At 38.2% G+C, this 26,148-nt stretch overlaps 1 protein-coding gene across 7 annotated transcripts; it reads right to left on the reverse strand.

The window, feature by feature from the left end:
• Nucleotides 1-55: 55 nt before the first annotated feature.
• slc29a1b (solute carrier family 29 member 1b) lies at nucleotides 56-25,271 on the reverse strand. 7 transcript variants are annotated; one of them, XM_036585883.1, is made up of 14 exons: nucleotides 24,994-25,149; nucleotides 20,613-20,685; nucleotides 12,603-12,676; nucleotides 12,388-12,469; nucleotides 12,101-12,258; nucleotides 11,121-11,260; nucleotides 9,140-9,274; nucleotides 8,005-8,102; nucleotides 7,847-7,925; nucleotides 7,680-7,753; nucleotides 6,727-6,835; nucleotides 5,008-5,093; nucleotides 3,611-3,810; nucleotides 56-2,169 (listed from the first exon to the last, which is right to left on the reverse strand). In XM_036585883.1, exons 3-14 carry the CDS (start codon nucleotides 12,626-12,628, stop codon nucleotides 2,058-2,060), a joined length of 1,299 nt encoding a protein of 432 aa, XP_036441776.1. In that variant the 5' UTR covers nucleotides 12,629-12,676; nucleotides 20,613-20,685; nucleotides 24,994-25,149; the 3' UTR covers nucleotides 56-2,057. The 7 variants fall into 7 exon arrangements, with proteins under 7 accessions (XP_036441776.1, XP_036441777.1, XP_036441775.1 ...); XM_036585884.1 differs by lacking the exon at nucleotides 24,994-25,149 and adding an exon at nucleotides 21,981-22,103; XM_036585882.1 differs by lacking the exon at nucleotides 20,613-20,685 and having other exon boundaries at nucleotides 24,994-25,117.
• Between the last annotated feature and the right edge of the window lie 877 nt (nucleotides 25,272-26,148).

Raw genomic sequence — 26,148 nt, forward strand, 5'->3', positions numbered from 1 at the left:
TTAAAGAGGTCGTTAGTTTGAATTTGATGAATAAAAGTAGACGAAACTGATGGAGTACATAGTAATACACAGTGTTTATTAATAAGGCTTACATTGTGATGTTTTGGTTCATTTGTAAAAAGTGCACAGAACATGTAAAGCAGTATAAAATCATCTTTTAACTCAGTATGAGAGGTAGAGTGTACATGTGGTCTTCTCCATATATTAAGGGTTTTCACAGCATCCTCACAACAGCTGTTTACTGGGCCTGCAGTTTCACTGTTAAGCCTGTGCACAAAATAACAGCACTGACAGCTACATATAACTGAAAAAAGTAGTTGGGAAATGATTAGAAAAACATAAACTAAGCTCTGCATGAGAAGCAACAGCCAAAGACATGAAGAAAAGTATTTACGCCTCTCAGGGCTTATAGAATTACATGCAAATGTTCAACTGGTCTCTATTTAAAGGGGAATTCCACTTATATGTATATTTCTTTTTGCATAATTCAGTGGTTGAGAAGTAAACAATGTCATTCAGAGTGGTTTGTTGTGAAATGGTTCATTGTAGAGAAACTGACTTAATGTCTTTACAGTGGTAGTGATAGGAACCAGGGGTCGAAATGTCTACAACACATTTATAACCATTTTATTTACTATCCCAAATGACCAGGGAACATATCTGTCTTCTGAGTTTTTATATGTAATGTGGGTGATGGTAAAAAAGTGGTTAATTTGAAAAAAATATATATATTTTTCTTTAGAATTTTGCACTACAGTTAATGCTTGTACCTCTCCAATGTTAAAAATGCATTTTGGGTAAAAAGCTTATCTCAAAACTATTGTAACCCTTTATGTCTACTATCAGGCAATGAATTTGTTACCTATGTGTGTAATACATTTCTGTGAGGCATTAAACACTTCAGATGTCTGGTTCCTATCACAACACCTGTAAACAAATCTGTCTTGGCAAGTTAGAATGGAGCTTTTCACATCAAAGCACTCTTAATGACTTTGTTTACATCTCAACAATTTATTTATACAGAAATCTTGAAAAATTGGTGGGATTTACCACAAAAATGTCTTTTTTTTTCTTGATGTAAAAAACTGACCTTATCATCTACGGAAACGGTAAAACTTCTCAAAGTTCATAAAATGCATAAAACAGGACATAAACAAAATAAAATTTTGATTTTACTCAAAAATCACTGATGGTTGAGGAAGCAAAAAATGCCATGACTGTAAATATTTCGACGCTATAGTGGAAAAACATGTTCAAAAAATTGCATTAAATAATTTCTAGTGTTATTACAAAAATATTAAATGATCTGAAAATTAACGTTTTGATCAGTTAATATAAAGATTATTATATGCTAGAATATTATTTAATATAAATGTCACACCTTCATAGAAAGTGTGGTTTCATAACTGGAAATGTCCAACACGTGTTACACTACTTGCTAATAACTAAAAATATTGTGCTTCTTGAGAATAACTCAGTTTTCAATAATGTTCATATAATAAAATATTCAAGGCAGTTGCAGTGAAATATCAACAATAAAAATGGCTACAAATAAAATGGGTTTTCTACAAATGACTGTTGGTTAAATCCTGCGCTGTTGCTCATGGTCTGAGTGAGGCAGCCTTATTGAGCTTCACAGAGTGTTTAGCTCTTTCTCCATTCTAAAGATATGTTAAGTCATCATCCTGCAATCTTGCCTTGTTCTTTTTGTCTATCACACATGCTTTTGAACTTTGAGTGGACAGCCAAACTTTTTAGGGCCAGACCCAAATTAAGCCTAAACCTAGACTAAAAAGGATTTTTAATGATAAAACACCTTTAGCATTGCAGTTTAGCTCAAGACTCGGCTTAAATTATGTCCACAAAACCAGCCTTTAATATTTAGCCTTATCGTGGATCACGCTGTCCTTGCAGTGTTCACCATCAAAGACCTCATCTGTAGAAAAGTGATGCTGTTTTCTTTTGTAAAAAAAAAACAGACAGACGTGTAAAACTGTGCAAAAGCAGGCTCTGTATGTTTGTTTACTGATTGGTCTTTGTGTTGGTCTTTGGCCTCCTCAAATAACCCCTCGGAAGAGGAAGGAGAGGGCAGCCCCCAAAGCGAGGCCGAGAGACAGGAAGAAGGCCATGATTGCTCCGGCTGTTTCTGCCTCGTTCGCAGCCACTTTTCTGGATGGACAGAAGAGGAAAGAAACATCAGCCAAAGCACTTTGTGGTGTGGTATTGTATCCTGTGTGTGGAAGGCCTTCATATCCCCTTTAAAGCATGCTTCACCGAAAAATCTAACGCACAGTGTTCCCCCAGCCAAAACATGTTTGGTGTCTGAAGTATATATAGACCTATTACATTAGCCTTGTAGCATCAGAGGCAAACTAAACATGTCTTGACTGATTGAGTAAGTTTCTTAAACCATTCCTTTAAGACTGTAAAGGCAAACTATTTGTTAGCCAGAACCAACAACTCTTCAAAATAAAGCTGCCAAAAGGGTTTTTGGAAGGACTTTTTGGAAAGACATGTTAGATGAATAACCTGGCTCCCCAAAGAACCATACGATGGATGTTTTTAAAGAAATATAGCATATTCAACCAAAATCTGCTGAAAAAAATGGCATCATGTTCCTATGTACTTACAAAAAACTGGAAACTCAAAACAGTCTCTTCTGAGTTAAAAACAGCCAAATTATTGTACTAAACTAAAGTCATGGTAGTATCCCTGTTTATCCTTGAGGTTCACTTTTGAAATTTGAATTCTCTACAAGAGAGAGAGAGTGAGAGAGAAAGAGAGATATGGGGTTTGCTTTTGATTGGCTGTCCTGTATTGCAATTCAATAAAAAAGCAACCCAGGCTGAGACAATCCTTATAACTTCAGTGTGAATGTGCTGAGCTAAACTACTGTAGGCTGAATACACCAATATATGTACATTTTCATGACATCACAAAGACAGTGAATTCAAAACAGGCTGTTTTTGGACTGTACATTTTGAAATTTTAACAAGACTTTAACAAAAAAAAAAACAGTTTCGCATGATATGAGCCCTTTAAATAATCATCTATAGAAATGTTCTAGCAGCCGTTCTCCGGCTGGTCCTCAGAGATTCCCCATTTTGCTGTATCCCTAAGCAGTGTGAGAAAAGTTGGAGCAAAAATATGGAGCATCTGAGGGGCTGCGAAGATTTGAGAACCAGAGGTTTAGAGAACAAAAGGTGCTTCTTCTGTAGCATCCCTCCAAAGAACTCTTGTGGCACCTTCATTTTTAAAGGTGTAGGACAGTGGTGTCCAGCCCTGGTCCTGGAGCGCTTCCTTCCTGCCAAGTTTAGTTCCAACCTGTATCCAATCAGCTGCCCCCTTTAAAGGCATGCTTCATCACAAAACCATGTTTCGTGTTTAAATACACAGACTAATTACATTAGTTCCAAACCGTATACCATAGGCTGCCCCGCCCCTTGCTTAACTCTAATACATCTGATCCAGCCAATCAGTGACTTGGGAAGAGGTTGATTAGCTGGAGCAGGAATGGAAAATTGTGGTTGGAACTAAGCTCTGCAGGAAGGCAGCTCTCCAGGACCAGGACTGGAGACCACTAGTGTAGGAGGTGACTGAGTTGACTTACTTGGGACCAAAGCACATGCAGAGGCTGGCCAAGTATCCGTTGGAGAAGGCAAAGAAGATCATGAAGACGATGTACCAGGCATCATGTTCAAAGAATATGGGAATGCTGTAGCGTGGCTGGACATTACATAACATGAAGAGGGGCACAAAGACCACACGGGCCAGCAGCAGCATCGGCAAGAGCTTACTGTCCTTCCCAGGCTGAGAGAGGAATAAAGAGACAGAATTAGTGGAAAATACTTTATAATGCATGTCAAACAAAATGTAAGTCAAATGTGAGTTGCTGTTTTAAGGTTTTCTTCTGTCAAAGTTAATCAAACCCCATCCAGAAACGTTTACATAACTTCACAGCCTTATTACAAAAGGTATTAAATCAGTGTTGAGCCGTCACTCTTGATGAAAAACAAGGAAAAAACACTTCTGCAGTAATGCTAATTCCTGCTAGCACTTGTATGTAATTCTGATAATACGTTAGCATTAAGCTAATGGTGATTCACATAAACATTTTGGGACAGACAGACAAGCTTGTGACAAACATATTAGCGTTTATTTTACCTTGTAGCAGTTTTACAGTGACTCTTTCAGCAAAGAGTCCTGGCATAGAGTATCTTGAACTTCCAGATAGCCCAGAGTAGCCTCACACAACACAATCACCTTTTGTAACTCAAATGTGATTGGTTGGTTCCACTGTCAGTTCCTAATTATGTTGGTAGTTAATCTGACACATTAGGCTTCAGCCCCTGAGGTCCTAGCCAATGGGAGAGCTAGCTTGACTGTATCTACCTAGATACCACAGAGAAAATAAATCCTGACTGGATAATTTGCCTTTTTGGGCAGGTCAACAATTTGATCCTTTTGTTTCCAGTGAAAGCGTACAAAAAAGTATTTCTAGCGTTTAAACACAACGAGCAGACATGTATTTCTCATTTCACAGAATAATTAAGCCTTCTCTTCCTCCGCAGTCTGTTTTTTATGGCAGCCTATAAATTAACATATTAGATAAATGAATAATTGACTTGTTAACAAGCCCTTTGCAACTGGTTTCAAAGGTAATTCAGTGTAAGCTGCAATTTCAATGTATTAAAGGTACAATCAGCTTCATTAAGCGGTTCATCTTACTTAGAATAGATGAAGTGCCACCCTGAAACTAGTGGAACTGAATGCAAAAAGCCTCGGTGTCTCTGAATCAGAGCTGATTATAGTGTGAAACTGATTCTGAATTTGTGTTTGAATAAAACGAACTGCAGCCAGTGGAAGACTTACATTGGTGGTGAATTAGAATTCAGTCCTATAACAAGGCCAGTGCTGTATTAGTCACATACACAACCAACTGATGAAATTCTAATAAGCAAAATGTAAGTTTTGTGTATGTATGCATGTGTTAAGTGGATTTCTTACCCACATACACACAGCAGTCAAGCTCCGGCCTGCCCAGTCACACACGTTAAAGAGCAGGAAACAGGACACGGGGATGAAGTAATCCCCTGAAATGAGAGGGAACAAGGTCAACAATACCAACAATATCAGATCGACATGATTTATAATATGAAATATAGAACTGATCATTTATCCATTTGACCTAAATCTAAATTTTTTTTTTTTAAATATTATTTAATTTATTTAGCCAATCTATACCTGCACATATAGATTGACATCTTGTACATCTTCTATCCATATCTTGTAATCTGTAATATATATATATATATATATATATATATATATATATGTGTGTGTGTGTATATATCAATATTCTATCCCATATGTAAAACATATCATAGCTTTTATTTCATAACTTATTTTACTGTACAAAAACTGTATATTGAATGGTGCAACACTGATGTATACTAATGTGTATATTGTGTATATGTATATATATACATATATTCTTCTTTGTGTCTTTTCTTATTTATTTTTTGTATATTTAAGTACTACAAGTGGGCTACGCACCTAAGATCTTCGTTCACCTTCGCACGTGTGTAAATGTGATGTGACAGTAAAACCCTGATCATCTCACATTTACAAAATACTTTCAGGAAACTGTGAATTTGTGTTCAACATGTAGCATGCAAAATTTTATGCCTGTACCTTCCTTAGTTTCTGAGACAGGTCATCACACTTAAAGTGTTAACATCATTTTCTAAGATTGTTCTGTGTTTAATGACAGAGCTTCCCAACCTTTTGCAAGGTTTTTACACTGACTTGCACTGAAACTATACGTACCTATTGCTAGCTCTGTCAGTCATGAATTTTGCCAGACCAATCATTGAGATTGACCCAAAAATGTTGGTGTTTTATTTTTGCAAATCATCATCACAACATTAACATTTGCTATTTTTATAACTACTGGTTTGGTTAAGCATCCATATATTGTATTGCAGTTTTGATATTTAAAAAAATAAATAGATAATGACTGCCAGTGCCCCCCTAGCAGTGTCTTCACAGCCTAATGGGGGCTTCAGGGCACCCAAAAAACATTTTAAGGGGGACGTTTAACTATAAAAGAAGAAGATGCATGAAAAGCAATTTTAAAAAGTGTACATTTTTGTGCAAAATTTAGCCGTAGATATCTCCACAGTGACAGGCATCTTTCAAATTTTAGTATGTGTTACTAATCAAGACCAAACTTTACTGAAGTGTCAGTCACAAAATTGCATTAGATAATAAACTATACTCTTTCCAATTCTATAAATTATTGTATTGTGTTCCATGGTGATGTTTTTATTTATGACTCCATAAATCAGAAACCTTGAATATGTAGAAGGTCAAAGTTTAACTACTCCTTAAACCGTAGAACCACCTCTGAAAACTTGCATAAAGCATTAATACTTTAAAAGTAGACTCCAAGTTGTAACCCTTTTATAGTACTTATTTTCAGGCACAAATTAAGGATATGCATACTTTTCAAAACCTCTATATCCCATAAACTAATTAAGACACAAGTCTAACACCATCAGCTGCACACAATGACATTATTCCCTGAAAGTATGAAGCAAATATGGGATGGTCAGTCTGGGGTATTTGGTGATTTCACATGTGTTGACCCACATGCATGTTTACTCATTTATGTGCAGCCTGAATTTAAGCCTAAAGCACAAACACATGCACACTGCAGCTTACCCCAAGCTCCTCCATCAGCAATGCTAGATTTAGCATCTGCAGTGACAGCAGGGAAAGTGCCAATGGTTACTGTGAAGCAAAAGCACACAGAGAAGGCCATCACCCAGATCTACAGAGAAAGAGAGAGAGAGAGAGAGAGAGAGATGACTGAAAGAGTGACATACGTGAAGATGAAAAAATGTACACTTGAATTGAATTGATTGAATTTGTCGATAATTTGGAGATGAATGGACTTATTTGCATTTATAATTACTCCAGCTGGTTTCCTGATACATTTAATCTGCAACAAGAAACTGTCAAACACTAAAAAGTCACAAAGCTGAAGTCGCTTCTCATTCCCGTTCCACCTTATATGGTGCAGCAGTTACATTCTGGTGCGTCAGGCACCATTTAAGGTGGACCGGTAGAATTCGAACAAGTAGCTGGCGAACGAGAAGCGACTTCAGCCACATAAAAAATCAAACGTTGAAAGACATTTTACAGGAAACTATTCTACTTTTGTTTCCTGCCCGAGATGTAAGAAAAGCAGCTATAGTTGTGCTAAACCTTAAAGCAGAACAAAGTTAGTCTGAATTTTCGTTGATATTATCTTATTTAGCACATACAGCGACATATTCACAGCTAAGATGGTAAAATGGACATGAAATGTTGTGGCTCCCAAGGCGGTTTGATTTTTGTTGAGAGGACAAAATGGCTCTTCTTAACATTTGGGTTGCGAACCCTGACCTACACTCTTAAAAACAGAGAGGGTTCTTTGGAATGATACCATTCTATAAAGAACCTATCAAATAATGGCCCTTTTAAAACTCAATTCTAAGACTTTTTAGGAAATTAAAAGTGCTTTCTCTAAGTTATTCACTTCAAACAAGCCTTCTGGACCTTTGGTTTTTATGGCCGTTCAACCTAATCAAAGTGCAGTACAGATATATATAGAGAGAAACGCAGAGCTGTACCTTCTTAAAGATGTCTACAATGGAAGGACTCTTCTGAACGTCCTCACTGGTGCTTGCTCCTTGCTTGTTCTCCCCTAAAGCAGGTTCAAAACATCTCACGTTAGATTTAAAATCACAAACTTGAGTGGAAATCCAAAATACACAACCAAAATACAAAAGTGGTCCACCTTTTCGCAACAAATCCATTCTGTTCTCATCTTGTTCAGGACTGCTATGGCTTTTTTCCTGGTAGTACTGGAAAAATTCCTACAAGAGGAAAGATGGTGTTTCTTTACAAGTGCATGGAATAACTGTTGCTATTGGCAGCGTCTGGTTTTACACTCACCAGTTTGGGGAGAGCAATGTAAGACAGGATGGCGAGGCCTATCACGGCACAGGCTGTGATGAAGTAGCCAAAAGCACTGTCCGTTATAGCAGAACCACCTGAGGAAGAAAGAGACAGCAGGAGAAGGAGATAAGAACCATATTTCGCCTAGATGTTTTAGAAGGAGAGGTTTTAGAAGGCGTTTTATAAGGAGAGATTTTAGAAGGCATTTTAGAGGGAGAGGTTTTAGAAGGCGTTTTAGAGGGAGAGGTTTTAGAAGGCGTTTTATAAGGAGAGGTTTTAGAAGGCGTTTTAGAGGGAGAGGTTTTAGAAGGCGTTTTAGAAGGAGAGGTTTTAGAAGGCGTTTTAGAGGGAGAGGTTTTAGAAGGCGTTTTAGAAGGAGAGGTTTTAGAAGGCGTTTTAGAAGGCGTTTTAGAGGGAGAGGTTTTAGAAGGCGTTTTAGAAGGCGTTTTAGAGGGAGAGGTTTTAGAAGGTGTTTTAGAGGGAGAGGTTTTAAAAGGCGTTTTAGAAGGAGAGGTTTTAGGAGGTGTTTTAGAGGGAGAGGTTTTAGAAGGCGTTTTAGAAGGAGAGGTTTTAGAAGGCGTTTTAGAAGGAGAGGTTTTAGAAGGCGTTTTAGAGGGAGAGGTTTTAGAAGGCGTTTTAGAGGGAGAGGTTTTAGAAGGCGTTTTAGAAGGAGAGGTTTTAGAAGGCGTTTTAGAAGGAGAGGTTTTAGAAGGCGTTTTAGAAGGCGTTTTAGAGGGAGAGGTTTTAGAAGGCGTTTTAGAGGGAGAGGTTTTAGAAGGCGTTTTAGAAGGAGAGGTTTTAGAAGGCGTTTTAGAAGGCGTTTTAGAGGGAGAGGTTTTAGAAGGCGTTTTAGAAGGAGAGGTTTTAGAAGGCGTTTTAGAAGGAGAGGTTTTAGGAGGCGTTTTAGAGGGAGAGGTTTTAGAAGGCGTTTTAGAAGGAGAGGTTTTAGAAGGCGTTTTAGAAGGAGAGGTTTTAGGAGGCGTTTTAGAGGGAGAGGTTTTAGAAGGCGTTTTAGAGGGAGAGGTTTTAGGAGGCGTTTTAGAGGGAGAGGTTTTAGAAGGCGTTTTAGAAGGAGAGGTTTTAGAAGGCGTTTTTGAGGCATATTTTAAGCCTATTTTTTATGTAATCTTACTTGCGATGGCACAGATCATAGAGAAGGCAGCGAAGGTGCCGGCCAGCCCCTGGCCACTCATGATTGGTGTAGTGTAGGAGGCAGGCAGTGTCCCAGCCATGCCGAAGAGACTACCCTGCAGAACAGCTCCAAATGCTGGACAAGTGAGAAGTGAGGACACATAAATGCACTGTTGACCACACACATGCACAAGTGCTTGGCTTTTAATGAGATGTTTTTGAGACAGCTAGATACAAGTGTCCAACTGGGAACCCTCAGGGCAATGAAGGCCTGACCATTTCAGATACATGTCTGTAATTTTTAGTTCATTTTTATTTACCACAATCATCATGCTAGTTTATTTAACCTCTGTAAGTGTTGTTATTTGTAAGTTTTGGATGGAAACAGAAGGGTTAAAATCTTTAGAAATGGGGAAAACAATCCTGTAGTATCTCGATTGATACAGTCAAACTAGATCTCCTATTGGTTAGAACTTCAGGAGCTGGACTGATGGCCTTACATGTTAGAATAACTGTCACTATAATTGAAAGCTGATAGTGGAATCAACCAATCACATTTTGATTTACAATGAGTGGGACCAATTTATGTTTTACCTAAAACAATGGACTATCTTAGCAGCAGATAACTGTTAAAACTCTTTAAATGTCCTCAATGTACAGTAGGTTTTTTAAAACTGCCTATTCACTTGAACTAAACACCTGGCATCTTTTTTGTTTTGTTTTGTTTTTGTGGTGCATTCCCATAGATTGTTGGAGAGGGGGTGGAAGCACACATTATGTTGCAGTGCATGCTGGGAACTGTAGTGCAGTTTGTGGTGAAATGGGCTAATATTGACAGAAAATTACAATAATTTTGTGTGCCAAATAGAATTGTACCACAGGCCTGACTTGGCCCACAGGCCTTGTGTTTGACACATGGGCTCTAGAATGTCACTCCAGGCCTTCTGGAAGTCCTTGATACATCACTGACTGTGAATGTATGAGCAGTAGTCTAACCAGGTTTCAGTCATTTAGAAATGGTAAACTAAAAAAAAAAGTGGCGGCAACTCTACGGCAGGGTTCTTTACTGAAAGAGTCTGCAATATGCAAGGTAAAATGTATGTTAATGCCTGCTTCAAATGTTTGTGATTAATCTAGAGTGGCCAAAAACTATTAACATGCACCAGCAGTAACTTAGCACTAACAAATCATTAGAAATTCCATAGGTGCGCTAGCAAAAATTACTGTAGAGATGTTTTTATCTCATTTTTTTTTTTATTTACCCGATTTTCTCCCCAATTTAATCATCTCCAATTCCACCCACTAGTTAGGACTCCCCCAATCACACGATGCTATCAACGCTAGGAGGGTGAAGGCTAACACAGGCTTCCTCCGAGACCTGTGAAGCGCCACCGCTTCTTTTTGAACTGCCGCTCACGCAACGTCATTGGACAGCCGAACGCACTCGGAGGAAAGCGCCAACCGCCAGATCTGCTACGTCAGCTAACGCTGACTAGCATTGCGTTGGGTGATGGGGGGGAGAAGGAGGGGCCATCCTACCCACCCAGAGAGAGCGAGGCCAGTTGTGCTCTCTTGGACTCCCGGCTACGGATGGCTGTAGCATCACCAGGGATCGAACTTGTGATCTCCTGATGATAGGGCCAATGCTTAGACGGTTGCGCCACTCTGGAGCCCTTTTATCTCATTTTTTGATCAGGTTTTGACATTTATGCTCAAACTAGAGACCTAACTCTAATAGCCATGATTCACCACCACTACACTATTAAAAATCCTACAAATGTGCTATCAAAAATGAGCATTATAAATAAGGGTTTTTACATTTTGACATTTATAGCTTTAACTTAATGCCTAGCTTTGATAGTCAAGGTTTACAGTACATCTACAGCTCACTGTCACACCACATTTCACACAAATAGACACAATCCAGGTAAATTCTCAAAAAAAAATTTTATGTGTGTTTATTTGTGTGAAGCAGTACTCACCATTAATGATGACGATTTTTGCCATGGTGATCACAAAAAAGGGCAAAGGCTCCACTGACAGTTTAACCAGGATAGCAGTGACCAAAAACACCAACAGGATGGCAGACAAACTACCCATGATCCTTAGCTTCTGAGGGATTCTGTTATGAGGATAAGGTCAAAGGTTATGAAATGATGAAACCTGAACAGTCTGAGAAAAGATGCATGCTACTGTTTCATGCACCCATACATACATTTCATACTGTACATCCATACCATCATCTACTCAACTGTCTACCTACACATTTATCCATTCATCATCATAACCTATATGTCCGAAAGTGTCCAGACAGCCCTTATAATTAGTGAATCCAGCTACTGTAAGGTAACCCAGGTGCTCAGTTGAGCACACATGGCAAGGATAATCTCCATAGAAAAGCATTGACCACTGGAATGGGTCACCCTGCCCAAAGCGTTGACTACAGGGGTATGAAGCCCCACCAGCATTGGACTGTGGAGCAGTGTGGAGCTCCATCCAGCGCCTTCAGGATGAGTTGGAATGGTATTTGTGATCGAGAACTAATCATTCAACATCAGTACCTGACCTCACTAATGCTCCTGTGGCTGAATGCAATCAAATTCTCACAGCAATGTTCCAATATCTAGCGTAAAGCCTTCCAAGAAGAGTAAATATTGTTATAGTAGCAAAGATAGAACAAATTCTCTATGAATAACTTTGATTTTAGAAGAAACGTTGGATGAGCAGGTGTCTACAAACCTTTGGACATATAGTGTATTAGGTCTTTGTCCATTATTGAAATGTTGTCTATTGCTGAATAATATTTCACTCGACTTTTTTGAACATTTCAGCAGAAATGTTCAGGTGCTCTTGCTGTGAACTGACACCACATCATTCTTCAGACCATCCATCCGTCAGTCCAGCTTATAAACTAACCAGCATACTTGTTTTTCAGATTAACAATAAACAGCTTCATACTTGCCTCTGGTGTAGAAAGGAGTTGAGACAGGTGAAGGCTAAAAGTGGGATCATGGCACACAGAGTCATCACATTATTGAACTTGGCTTGCAAGACGCTCCGGTTGTCTCCCTCAGCCTCTCCCACGACGGTTGAGTTGTCCGCCAGGCGGCTGGTAAAATACTGCAGACGTGGACACAGAGGATATTAGACTGGATAGTAATGCTCCTTATAGATGGCATTTCAAAATATCAGTATAACAACTGGAACATTTTCAATGAACACCAGTTTGCAAGAAGGACAGCTCAATACCGCTGTGGCAGTCATGAAGAAATTCCATGGCAGTAGAGTTCCTAATCCAAGCATGAAGAAAATCAGCCACACAGCATTGTACCTGGAAGATGAAACAAGAATCAATCATGCTTTGAATGAAGTTCAGCTTCAGGCTTGTCTTGCGTCAGTCAATCATCACTCCTTCACAAACCACCTCTTTATTTCACTCAGTAAAGCAAGAAAACTTCATTAACTTGTCTGCAGGTTCCTGTGTGGCCATTTTGGTGTAATAGTGTCGTTTCCAGTTCTTCTCAGTTCTCACTGAAACCTGGAGGTTACAAGAAGAACAGGGAGGGTTCCTCAGGCAAAAAAGGACCAAATACAACAACATTCATTCAAAATGTGAATCCATGATGCCTTTTCAGTCTGGAAACCGTCTTAAGGTGTGTTATCAACAAAGACAAAACAATGGAAAGTTTATTTGCCTCTAATTTAAACTTTCCATGGTTAATGCCGTGCAAAGCAGACATCTCAAACCTAGAAACTATACTCTAGGTTTTTTTTTATATTGTTTGTTCTGTTGTTTTGGTTCACAATTTGAAGATCATAAAAGAATGATCAGTGATTATAATATTAAGTACGATGAATGACCACAAACAGCTTGTTGGGAAAATTGTAAATGTAGAGAAAGATGTTTATTGTAAAGCAATAAGCCCTCAGAGACTGCTGTAATTTTACCACGAGAAAGGAGTGTTGTTATGCACTAAGTGAAGAACTTTGTATCATTATGTAGTGTCATTATGTATGTATTGTATGGAGACACCACTGTGATGTGTCAAATCAAATTCTGAATCCTTACCAAACAATGATATATTAAGTATTATTCAACTGCATTTGTCAAAGCTCAGCCAATCAGATGTTAGTACTGTAACTGTCCTTTTTATATTGTCAAATAAGTATAAGAATGTAAGTCAGTGTTATTAAGATAAACTACACTTTTTGGAGTGATGCTAGAGAAGAACCACATTTGGTTCCCTTAAGAACCTTTCAACTGAGTGGTTTCATTTGAGCCCCTCCAACAAAAAAACAGCTATTAGCCATTCTGCCTTTTTGCATGATCATTTAATTTGTTTTCTATTTTATGTTGCACAACGTTTTACATTAAAAAGCCAAACTATGCTTTATTTACAGTTGACTCCTTTCTTTTAAATACTTTAAATGCTTATATCATTTTTACAAAAAATGTCCCAAATACTGTTTTTTTTTTTACAAGTTGTTGCTAACCCCTAAAACAGATTGTCCGCTAAAAATAATACACAACACACAAATGTGCAGTTATGCAGATATGCACTAGCAGTAGATATAAAACAAGATACTCACTACACTGGACAGTACACTGGACACACTGATCCTATATGTCCATATGCTCCCTTAGATCGTACTCTCATTTGACTTAGCTGGCAAACCGCCCACAATATATAGAGTTGCGTACGCCTTTCAGTCAGCATGCGTTAGTTCTAAGAATCCAGCTGACTCCGCCCTCCCTGTTGTGTGGTGGGTGAGGGGCTGCACATTTCTGAGACTGATAGTGGAAACACTCTCTATCTCAGGACTTGCACCCTATTCACATGCAGCTAGCATCGCTATGAACCCACCGTTAACTGCTGCCTGACTGTCATGCAGGACTACGCTCTTAAAAACAAGGCTTGTCTTTAAGAAAAGGCTGGGGTTGTGGACTGATGAAGTAGAGCAACCTAAACCCAGATATATTGTTACTTCAATGAAATCATAACTCAAGCAGCCAAAACCTCCTCGAGCATTTCTTCATACAACTCCAGTGGAATTTCTTCTCCAGTTATCAGCAGAGGAACTAAAGTACACTAGGTGCTATTGTCTTTTTGGGTTCTCTTTTGGTCTAAAATAAAATGATAATGCTGATCAGAGCAGTCTAGATGCCAAATCCGCAAAACAGGGTGAAATCAAACCCAGTGAAGGAATTAAGAAGCAAAAAAGAATGGCTGAAGTGGAGCGGAGTAAAAAGTAGATTCATTTCCTGACAAACTTGCTTATGCACGAGTAAAAGTGTTATCATTAAAAAAATCACTGTCTGCATAATTGAGTGATGATAGAAACAAGGTGTCTTCTTAAATGTGTTTTACAATAGTTTTGACCAGTCATAAAAGAATGGTCAGTGATTAGAATACTAAGCAGAGAGAATGATCACATACAGCTTGGTAGGAAAATTATAAATACAGAAAAAAAGTGTTTATTATAAAGCAATAAACTCCAAGAGGCTGCTGGAATTGTACCACAAGGAAGCAATGTTGTTATGCACAAAATGAAGCATATTGTATGTAGATATTATTACATTTCAATATCATTACTGGTTAAAATATTTTAAAAATGAATTCAGGACAGAGATAGTACCCCATAGGCAAATGGTACCCAAAGAAAACTTTTGAGATTTACCATTATTTTACCATCATCAACATCACATTTAAAAAAAAAAACTTGGGTAGATTCACTGGTTGTTTTGGATAGTAAATAAATGCTTATATTTGTGTTGATTATATCACAACCCCTGGTTAATATGATCACCACTGTAAAGACCAAACCACTCTGAATGCCTTTGTTCACATCTTAACAACTGAATTATGCAGATTTTTTTTTTTTAAATCAGTCAAATTCCCCTTTAAGTACATGTAAGTGACTAAATGCAGCTAGTTCTCACCCACCTCTGTTTGTAGCTGCAACCACTAAAACACTGAAAGTTTTTTTCCCCTCCTGAAAGTTTCCCTGGGGTTCTTCTCAAGGACACAACATGGACTTACAAGATCACTTAAGCAACTCTGTACTCTGTGATGAGCTGGTTTAGAAGCTCAGTGGTAAAGTGACTTCAAAGATGCATGGCAGCCCAATGGGCCATCAAAAGAGACGTTTACCTCCAGATGATTTGTGTCTATATGCTAAAGACAGAATTAGATCAGCTCATGCATGAATACAAAAACAAGCTTATCTCCTCCACACAATGCGCAGTGCTCTCCCTGATTGCCCTGTTTACACGGTTCTGATCTAGCGTGAAGGAAAAGGGGAAGAGGAGTAAAGCTATTTAGAGGCACATCTGCATTTAACCAACAGCTGAACCAGTTAAAAAGATGGTGGTCATCTCTGATGGTAAGATTCCACATACAGTTCTAGGAAAAAACACTTTCAACTTTAAAAAAGTTCTTCACACACGTCTCATTCACAAAAAGCATTATTTTAATGGGCCGATATCATGGAAAACCAAACTGTCCTAATTTTTTTAAATAATAAAGTTTGATGTAGTGTTTAGACATCGTTTAGGTTTCAAAATATGCTGTTCCCTCTCCATACAGACCATCAATGCTTACTAAGCTGCAAAAAACAGCCCATTTTGAATGTTTCTGTCAGGTCATGAAAACTAATGCCTTTACATATAGTTATGTGCAAAATGTTTTGTTGAGAGAACTCATTTCTATACATTTTAATGCATAATTACTGTATATTTGTGGAATTTAACATGTTTAACATGGGGAAAAACATTAAATGTAGCCTGTGCAAAGTTAGTACACATTTTATATTTTATTTCTTGATTTCTTTTCATATGTTCAACTCATCACATAAATAGAAACACTCAAATTTGCCTCTGTAGATGTTTTGACTTATTTTCACTTAGAAAATCAACATAATGTACTTTGACTGGGGGTGTTCAAACTTCTGCATGCGACTATCTACCCATTCAGCCTATAGCAGTTTAGCTCTGCCCATTAACACTAAATGGAGTAATTCAGTCTGGCCTTTTCAGTGAGGCACAGTACAGGATAGCCAGTCAGAGCAGAGGTCATTTACATATGTCTCTCTAAAAGGGAAATTCCACTGAATTTTCAAAATGTCTGCATCATTAATCAAAGAGATTAACAAAGGCATTCAGAGAGGTTTGATATGAAATAGTTCATTGTAGAGAAACTTACTGTCTCAAATTTCTTTACAGTGTGGTGTTAGGAACCAAGGGATATAATGTCTACAGAACAAATATAGCCAATTTATGTACTGTTTAAAATGACCAATGAACCAACATTTTCTGAGTTTTTGCATGTAATATTGACGATGGTGAAAAAACGTGGTAAATCTGAAAAAAAGCCTACAACATCCTACGCATTCCTCTCTGCCATAAACAGTTTTCAAAAACTATCATGAAACAGTGTCTCAGGCATCAGGCAGCATATTCATACATTAAAAAGCTCCTGTGATGTTGCTATTAGAGGGATTAAACTCTTCAGACATCTGGTTCCTCTCACTCCCACTGTGAATAATTCTGACTCCATAAGTATCTCTAGCACAAAGCATTTCACATCAAACCACTCTGAATGACTTGATTGACCTCTCAACTATACCAAAAATTGGTGGAATTCCCCTTTAAAAGCACAGTGACAAAAACTGCCTGTTTTACCCCTTAAAACCCCATGTTTTTTACATACTAAGGCTTATTATTCAGTAACTACAGGGACTTCAGTGCAAACTGGCTGAGCTGTTCTTATGTTATAGAAGTGTGCAATAAAACTTCGGGCCTGCCAGCAGGCCCTGGCCATGTAAAGGGTTAATTCAAAGGTATAAAGAGAGGTTGTAATATATGTAAAAATTTAATTGTGACTGTTCTTGGAACACAACTCCACAGAAACATCATAATATGACATCAGGGAAAAAAATAAAATTTAAGAAAATGTAGGATGGGCCCTTTAAAGAACCATCCATCGAGAGGTTCTTTAAGGAATCAGCAGTGGTTCTTCTATGGCCGCACTTGTTTTAGATTTTGGGAATTTACTTTTCCTACAGATTCATCTGAGCTCTTAATCCATGTGCTTTTTCAGTTGTAAAATGTGATTTGCTGTTAGAGTGAACTGGCAGATGGCAGACTGAGGTCAACAGAAAGCAAAGTCAGCACTTTGACAGTTTCCCCTCTCACCACAAAAAGGGGAACTTTTACATCCAGATTATGTTCATGTTTTATGCTCAGGTTTAGTCACAAACACATCCTACAGCATGTGAGTGTTTGCAGAAATGGTTCTAATCTCTGTGTCATCATTGTGATCAAACTTCGACCTAGATTTGCCACTTAGCATTGCTTTGGCTAAGAAGACGACCTCAGGATGAGTGTGTGTCGGGGGTGTGAGTTTCTTTACTTTCCCTTCTTTGATTAGCAGGATTCTGTACTTCTAATCTTAACTTCCATATCCAATAAGAAATGCTAATGAAACAATGTATGATCAAATTCACTGATCATAGATTGATTGCTGTGCTATGCATATCAGCAAAACCCAAAATCAGCTCCTCAGACATCAGATTACAAAAGGGAGGTAGAAACATCTGGCAATGTCATGCAGGAACGGGGTTTGTTTCTTCAGCACAGGGCAAGACATGTGAGGGTTAACGTTACATCCTGCAAAAACCGCTGCAGACAAAAATGTCATGATTGTTTTCTTTCCAGAATTACCCACTTCCATACCAGAGAACTCAGTGCTGGAGGAAGTCTGCCCAGACACCACCTCTCACTGTCTCCTACTGATTGTCCACATTGTTCAGGAACACCTGGAGAAGGCATTATGGATTACGGGAATGACTTGATTTACTCAAATCTCTCTACTTCAAACGACCGGAGTGTTGTGGCCGAATCTAATTAGTTATGTAAAGCTAACAAAGGCCACACAAGGTGAAAAGAGCCCAGAGCAAAGTACTTATCTGCTGTGTAATACACTAACATGACACAGGCCATGATGGGGAATTGATCAGATAATGAGTGAGGAATCTTCCCAGGTTAATGAAGGTGTGAAAATACTGCATTCAGATTTCTTTACAGTGGTGGTGATGAGAACCAGGGGTCCTGATGTCTACAAGCCATTTTGATTAACCATTCAAAATGACCAGTGACCTGCCTGTACCTCTCTGCCATGAATGGATTTGAGAAAGGGGCAGCAGACAGCGCATCTGTAGCCATTTCATGTGATATTTTTCTGATGTAGCTTTAGAGGACATGAAACACTTCAGGTGTTTGGTTCCTTTCACCACCACTATGACAAATTCTGACTCAGTAAGCTTCTATATAATGGAGTCTTTCACATCTAAACTCTCTAAACGACTCTGTTTACATCTTAATGATTTAATTAAGCAGGAACGTTAAAACACTGGAATTCTCCTTTGAGTATACGGTAGCTTGTGAGCTTGTAAATGAGTGATATCATAGCCTACTGGTCTAAAAGCATGTGCAGAAAAAGATAAATCTATCATCACAGCACAGATTAGGAAAGGCATCACACAATTAGGGTTGTTTATTCTTAGAAAGAAAGATGCCATAAAGGATTCTTTGGAGTGATGCCACTGAACCCCCAGGCCCTGTTCCAGTTCTATTTTTAGTTCACCCTCGCCCATTTCGACCTACATCACACTTATGCTACACAAGTGGCCCCTCATGGCAGACGTGGAGGAGGGGACGGTGAGGAGCAGATTATTCAAGCAGACCACACTCGCCCTCGGCAGGTTGACCTCAGTGAGCTAATCAGCTAGCCATGCAAATTTTACAATGTGAATTTTCATAACATTTGTGATTATTATTGTCTGGCAGTCGGTGTGGTGCCTTTCTTTTTGATGAAAAAAGCTGCCAAAGTAAAGTAATGAAGTCGTTCCAGCAGTCGTGCATAACAGTTGCAGCAGTTCGTAACTTAAAGCCCAGGTTTTGAAATGTGAAGTATTTTTCTGCTATGATTTATAAACAGCTTTGTCTGCATTATATTTGAGCTTGAGGAAATGCATTAGGTCACAATGATTTCTGGGCAAGTTCTTCTGCTGAAGTCAACAGTTGTGTTCACTTGAACCCTCACCCTTCTGAGGGCTCATCTAAGACTCTTCACTTGAGCTAAAAAAGTAATGGATGATGTCAGGGATTCCACTGAGGGGAAATGATGAGGCAAAATGGACAAGGGCTTAGTAAAACCGCTACTGAAATGGGTGGAAACTTTTGGTTCCCTAAAGGATCTTTCAGTTGAGTGGCTTCAACTGAGTTTTTTAAAGAACTATCCATTGAAACGTTCTTTATTTTTGATCAAGTGTTTCATAATTATTCATTTAAATGGTTGTTCCATTTGTTAACCTCCTCTCACCATGTTCTTCAGTGGTCAGGACCCCCATGGACCCTCACAGAGCAGGTACTATTTGGGTGGTGGATCTTTCTCAGCACTGCAGTAACACTGACGTGGTGGTGGTGTGTTAGTGTGTGTTGTGCTGGTCTGAGTGGATCAGACACAGCAGTGCTGCTGGAGTTTTTAAACACCTCAGTGTCACTGCTGGACTGAGAATAGTCCACCAACCAAAAATATCCAGCCAACAGCGTCCTGTGACCACTGATAAAGGACTGTGACCAACACAAACTGTGCAGCAGCAGATGAGCTATCGTCTCTGACTTTACATCTACAAGATGGAACAACAAGGTAGGAGTGTCTAATAGAGTGGACAGTGAGTGGACACAGTGTTTAAAAACTCCAGTAGCACAGTTGTGTCTGATCCACTTGTACCAGTAGTAACAGTTCACTAACACACCACCACGTCAGTGTCACTGCAGTGACAGAGAATGATCCACTATTCAATTAATACCTGCTCTGTGGTTGGTCTGTGGGGGTCCTGACCATTGAAGAACAGGGTAAAAGGCGGTTAACAAAGTATGCAGAGAGACAGATGGACTACAGTCTGGAAATGTAGAACTACAAAGTGCTCCTATATGGTACGTGGGGCTGATGAAATGGACAGTGATTGTAGAAACAAGGTGGTTTTAATGAAGTGGCCCGTTGGTTTATGGTCCCATGCAATAAACAGCATGCCAGCTTGGAGGGCCAGAGACTATCAGCCAGACTAAAGCAAAGTTAAATAAGCCATCTGAATGTGCAAAACCAGATCTAGGCTAACATTTACTTACAGCTCCTGATTCATGAGCTACACATTCAAAGTATTTCACAGTAAGCTGCTAGCTTTAGCTTTAGGCCTCAGCTCACTATGACAGCTTTGGTGGTCAGTTAATGTAACTCAGCAACTTTGTCTCTAATAGTCTGATCTAAGACAAAGAAAATATTTAGTGGGATTTGTCACTCATCTCTAAGAGTTCTAGCTAAATGCATTTTGGTGGTTTGAGTAAAGCTTAGGAAACGTGCACTGCTTAGATAAGGACAGAGATAATGGCAAGAATTTAATTGCAAGCTCACCAGATCCTTCTTTTGTTTTCCTCATTGTGCCAGTAAATTCCTCAGTGTTCTCTTACATTTGTCAGCCTTCCATCTAGTCAACAAAAAAAAGGGAAAAAGGTGCCACTTCCCTGTTATTTTCGTCAGCGAAGTCACGTACAAGTTGTTTACTATTTGTTGATGCATATCTTGAGGGGAAATAGTCATCCTTATTTTAACCTATGTTCGCATCAGGATCTGATATTCAGTGTAATCTCTGAACTTTTTGCACTTGTGCATCCCACAGTGGTTTGATTTTTCCAGACACCAGACAAATCTTCTGAACATAACAGTAACCAAATTTGTGTAGGGCAAAAAGTGTAGGGCAGTGGTTTGCAGGATCAGGACTGACAACCATAGGACAGCCAGAACCACCATCTTCCCAAAAGAACTTTTTAATATAGGAGAGTGAAGTTTTGTTGATTCTTTAATGGCCAGGAGACCAGTGGGACCAGTGGCCCCAAAGTTCCTTCACACACTTCTATAACCTAAAAATAGCTCAACCAGTTTGCACTTAGCTTTAGTGTGCAATAAGCCTGGGATTTGAAGGGGTTAAGTTTAAGCATTCATTGTTAATTGAATCCTTGTATCATTGTTGCTACCTGGATTTCACAATATTTAACAGGTTGTTTCATGTTTCAATGTTTCAAAGTAAAATAGCAAATATAGTAAAATAATAGCAAAATTCATCCTTTCATTGTGAAATTAACTGGTCTTATATTTTCTGTTGATGTTGAGCATTTTAAGTGTTTTTCCTTTTATTCTATTCAGGTTTGGGTATTTTAAAGACATTTACAGTGTTTTGTTTGTCATGCTTTTGGAAATTATAAACAATAATAATATATAATATATATAAACAATATATATATATATACTAGGTCTGGTAGTAAAATAAAAAGTCAATTTTTTCCAATGAATACTGAGTTTCATCACTTTTACAGTTGTTACAGACGAACACAGCTACCATACTGTAATCTTGTGGTGTAGATCGGCTGTGAAATCACTGTAAAAGTTGCTATTTTACTCTTACTGAAAATACTGTTTACTGTGTTTTCACAGTATTGTACAGTATCAAATAAATTAAAGGCCTTCATAGAACTGTACAATCCAATAACAATTTAGGAATTTTGCCACTATCAAAATTTCCTTGTGGCTAGCAGCAGCATTTCTGCTCAAAACAAATTAAATAAGTATCAAACTATGTCTAATGAATTACGTTTCTAGCTATGTGCTCCTTCAGTGAAGCCAAGACTAAAGTGGAGATGACCCTAGATGACCCTTTCCTCAATGCACAACCCCTACAGCCTCAATAGAAAGAGTATCAAAGGGTAAGAAGCGTATCAGTCTTACCTTCACCGCTACGTTGCTGTCATATGTTTTAACCTCCAGTCTACATACTGAGACGGCAGATTTCAGCTGTGTTGGAGAAGTCATTGCAGCTTGCACTGCAGTTTCGCTGCTATTGCGTAATTACTGTTAAAAGACCCTGTTGGTCTGCTTCCGCATGCTTCTGTCATGTTTTCTCTCTGTTCTCTTTGAAGAGGCAAAGTTTAGCTGCAAGTCTGTACACACACACAGGGCTGCCAAACACTCTGTAAGGTCACAGTGTAGTTTGTTTGTGTACACTGTCGTTCTGCTTCAGCCATAGAAGAACCGATTTGGGTTCCCTAAAGAGCCCCCAAAGGATGTTTTGGAAATGAGCTATAAGTGTAAAAAATGTCTTTAAAGTTCGAACAACCTTCACATAGTGTACATACTTGTAGATCAGTGCTGCCCAAAATATGGCCCATAGGCCCAAAGCTGGCCGATGATAATGTTTGATTTGGCCCAACAGTAAGTTACCACAACCCCACCCCCTTTTCTATGAGAGAACAAAAACATTTTATACTATATATAAATTATGTTCCTTTTAAAATTGCATATTAGAACAACTTTGGTAACAGAATATAGTGTAATGTTATACAAACACTGTAAATGCATTTTTAGTCAAATACAGATTTAAAAAACTTGATCTGAAAAATACCTACTGACGACTTTTGTGTTGTTTTATATTTTGGCCCTCAGCCCATGACAAACACTGCTCTTTGACCCTCCATGATAAAAAAGTTCAGGCACCCTATTCTAAATGTAAAAGTGCATATTTTAAAATTTTAAATGTGCATATTTCAGGCAAGATATTACAGGTGGGTTACAGGTGGGATCATTTTTAAAACAATAGATATCACCATGAATCTTTGCCAGTTCTTATTTGTATATTCATATTCTTACAAAAAGTGACATATGAAAGTGAGGCATTATTTACTTTAATATATACACATTTGCATGTTTTAAACCACAAATCTAGCCTTTGTATGATGTTAGAAATAAAATGTTTCAAAATGTTTCATTGTGAAGACACTCTACGCACCTAAAAAAAGATGGTTCTTCAAAGGTCCTTCAGTAAAGGCAACTGTTCTATTTAGAACTATTAGTTCTATATAGAATCATTTGCGTGCTTAAATGGTTCTTTGCATGGTGAAATGGTTCTTCAGACTGATGGAGAATGTGTTGTATATGGCTTTTTGAAAATGGTTCTAATATCGTTATGATGCCAACCTTGTAACAATAGAAGAGCTGTTTTCAGTGCTATATAGAACCATTTTCAAAAAGGTTCTATATAGAGTATACAATACATAGATATACAATACATGTATATAGATATACAATACATCCTCCATCAATGTGACGAATCATTTCACCATTCAAAGAACCATTTAAGCATGCAAATGGTTCTTTGAATGTTCATGGTTTTATATAGAACTCTTGGAGTGTGTAGAGAAAGGATTTTACAGAACAGAATCTGAAATTTTAAAATGCTGTTTTGAACCATTTTTCAGTCATTTTGTGGTATAAAATCTAGCATAAATCCTGTTATGAGCAATGGAGACCCTTCTGTTATAATCTTTAGAATAGGGTTAGGAATGGACTCACAATTTCATGAATTCAGGTTTTCTAGAAGCTGAGATTTTTGTTTCTGAATGTACAGAAAAGGAGGAATTCCATCGATTTTTCAAAATTTCTGTGGAAGTTCACCATTAATATCAGAGTGGTTCGATGCGAAATGCTCCCATCTAGAAAACTTCAGGTGAGAACTATTCACAGTGGTGGTGATGTAACCAGACATCTGAATCCTTTTAACAAATCTAAAAGCTCCTCAAAGAAAGTTACTGTGTTAAATTGTCACAAATGCATTGCTTGATGCCTGAGACATTGTTTATAATAGCTTTGAGAAGGTCTAAAATTAGATGCAGGGTGTTGTAAGGAACAAAAAGATATATATATATATATATTTACCATTATCATTATCAACTTTACATATAAGAGCTCATGTTTCTGTGTTGAACATATTCTATTCCCATGCTAAGTTTCTCTTCAATAAACCATTTCCCATCAAATCTCACTCTAAAAGACTCTGTTTACATGTCAACAATCAAATTATGCAGAAATTTTGAAAATTGGGAAGAAGTGCCCTTCAAAACTGGGCCTCAGAACTGCACTACACAGTGAGATCTCAGGAAACATGTATCATTTGCATGAATATTGTCTTAAATGGAAATAAACATAGATGTTTTAGTTAGATTCCACAGGAAAAAAGCCTTTCACTCATATATGATACAACACAGTAAATATGGCTAATATGGCTAAGCATGAGTGGACACAACTTGACTAAACACCCTGAGAGAAACATATTTCCATTGAGCTTTGACATTTTTATGATTGGATTTACAAAAAGATGTTATCAATGCGTAGTAGATTTTAAAAATCTTTATAAAACAACATTGGCTGGACTAAAACAGTCAGTATGTATACAGGTTTGTCTCCAACTGCATCTCAAGAGCTTTTACATACTTAACCATTTTTAATTTAGTTTTAACATGACATTATTACGTTGTGCTTCGTAATAGGAGAGCATTCATTTATTGCAAAATGTATTAAGCTTTTATTGGCGCAGTTAGAAATTATTAACAGGACTGTCGAGTTTAGTATCCTTATCAGTGCAACCATTCTGTTTATTAATGATCTGAAAATCTGTGGATGGTCCTCACAGTGCACTCTTAAATCTTAAACTTCTTTCCTCTGGTCTCCTAGAAGAGCACTTAGCTGGACTCCCTGTGCTCCGAGAATGTCCAGAATTTAGCTATTGCTGCTCCTCACGGCCCATTTGTTCATATATAACTGTCTTATATAACACCTATAGTTGTTCACTATTTCTCCTCAGTGAATAACTCAGACATGGCATGAGATACCAGCATAACGGCATTTATGATCATCAGCCTACAGATAAACAAGCAAATAAACATTAGAAAAAGAGTGAAAAACATACCTGTTGTTGAAGCGTGCATGTGTATTCAAACTTTGTTCAGAGAGGTGGCTCAACAGCAGAGGTTCAAAGACCATTGGGGGACTTATCAATTCTTGCTATAGTATCACTCAAAGGGAGTGGTAGAAAAAGACACTCTATATATTACTACCTTACCTCTGAATACCTGAAGCTCGAAGGACTAAAAGACTTGAAATGATATCACACCATTAAGAAAGACTAGTTTAATACTAAGCATTATGTAAAACACATTGCAACATTTTCTATTAATAATTTGTATTATATTGGCCCCAGATAACACACAACACTCTGTTCTGACTGCCCTGCACTGTGACTCATTCATAAAGCAGCCACAATTGAAACACTTACAACTACAATGTAAAAGGACGGACTAAACTGTCGTGGGCTGAAAAGGCCAATATGGGTAAATTAGTTTTTATTATGGGCTGTTTTTGTTTTTTAATTTTCATATACAGACTGGAGAGTGAATGGTACATGTTGAAACTTTAACAGTGTTTACATACTACATCAAACTTGTATGGTTAAAGGTCAGTCATGGAAAATCTATAATATGGGCCCTTTAAGTTTTTTTTTAAATTGGGCCAGATAAATTGGATCTGACAAGTATAATATACATGAGTATAGTTTTATATACACCGCTGGCCGCTTCATTACATATCTACACTCACTGTCCATTTTATCAGCTCCACTTACTACAATTACAGACTGTAGTCCATCTGTTTCTCTGCATACTTTGTTACCCTCTTTCACCCTGTTCATCCCCCACAGGACCACCACAGAGCAGGCATTATTTGGGTGATGGATCATTCTCAGCACTGAAGGTGTGCTACGTGTGTTGCACTGGTACGAGTGGATCAGATAGTTTTTAAACACCGTATCCACTCACTGTCCACTCTGTCCACACACCTACCTTGTTCGTCCACCTTGTAGACAGTAGCTCATCTGCTGCTGCACAGTTTGTGTTGGTCATCATCTAGTCCTTCATCAGTGGTCACAGGACGCTGCTGGCTGGATAATTTTGGTTGGTGGACTATTTTCAGTCCAGCAGCGACACTGAGGTGTTTAAAACTCCAGCAGCACTGCTGTGTCTGATCCACTCAGACCAGCACAACACACACTAACACACCACCACATCAT

This window comes from Colossoma macropomum, unplaced genomic scaffold, assembly GCF_904425465.1.
Source record: "Colossoma macropomum unplaced genomic scaffold, Colossoma_macropomum, whole genome shotgun sequence".
NCBI lineage: Eukaryota > Metazoa > Chordata > Actinopteri > Characiformes > Serrasalmidae > Colossoma > Colossoma macropomum.

Excerpts from the sequence above, each read along its gene's own strand:
- slc29a1b (XM_036585879.1), bottom strand. The coding sequence starts at position 22,064 with ATGACTTCTCCAACACAGCTGAAATCTGCCGTCTCAGTATGTAGACTG. Across the intron at positions 5,094-6,726 it reads TGCTGATGGAGGAGCTTGGG|GGGATTACTTCATCCCCGTG; the intron begins GTAAGCTGCAGT and ends CTCTCATTTCAG. Across the intron at positions 3,811-5,007 it reads TGACTGCTGTGTGTATGTGG|CCTGGGAAGGACAGTAAGCT; the intron begins GTAAGAAATCCA and ends TTCCTCTCTCAG.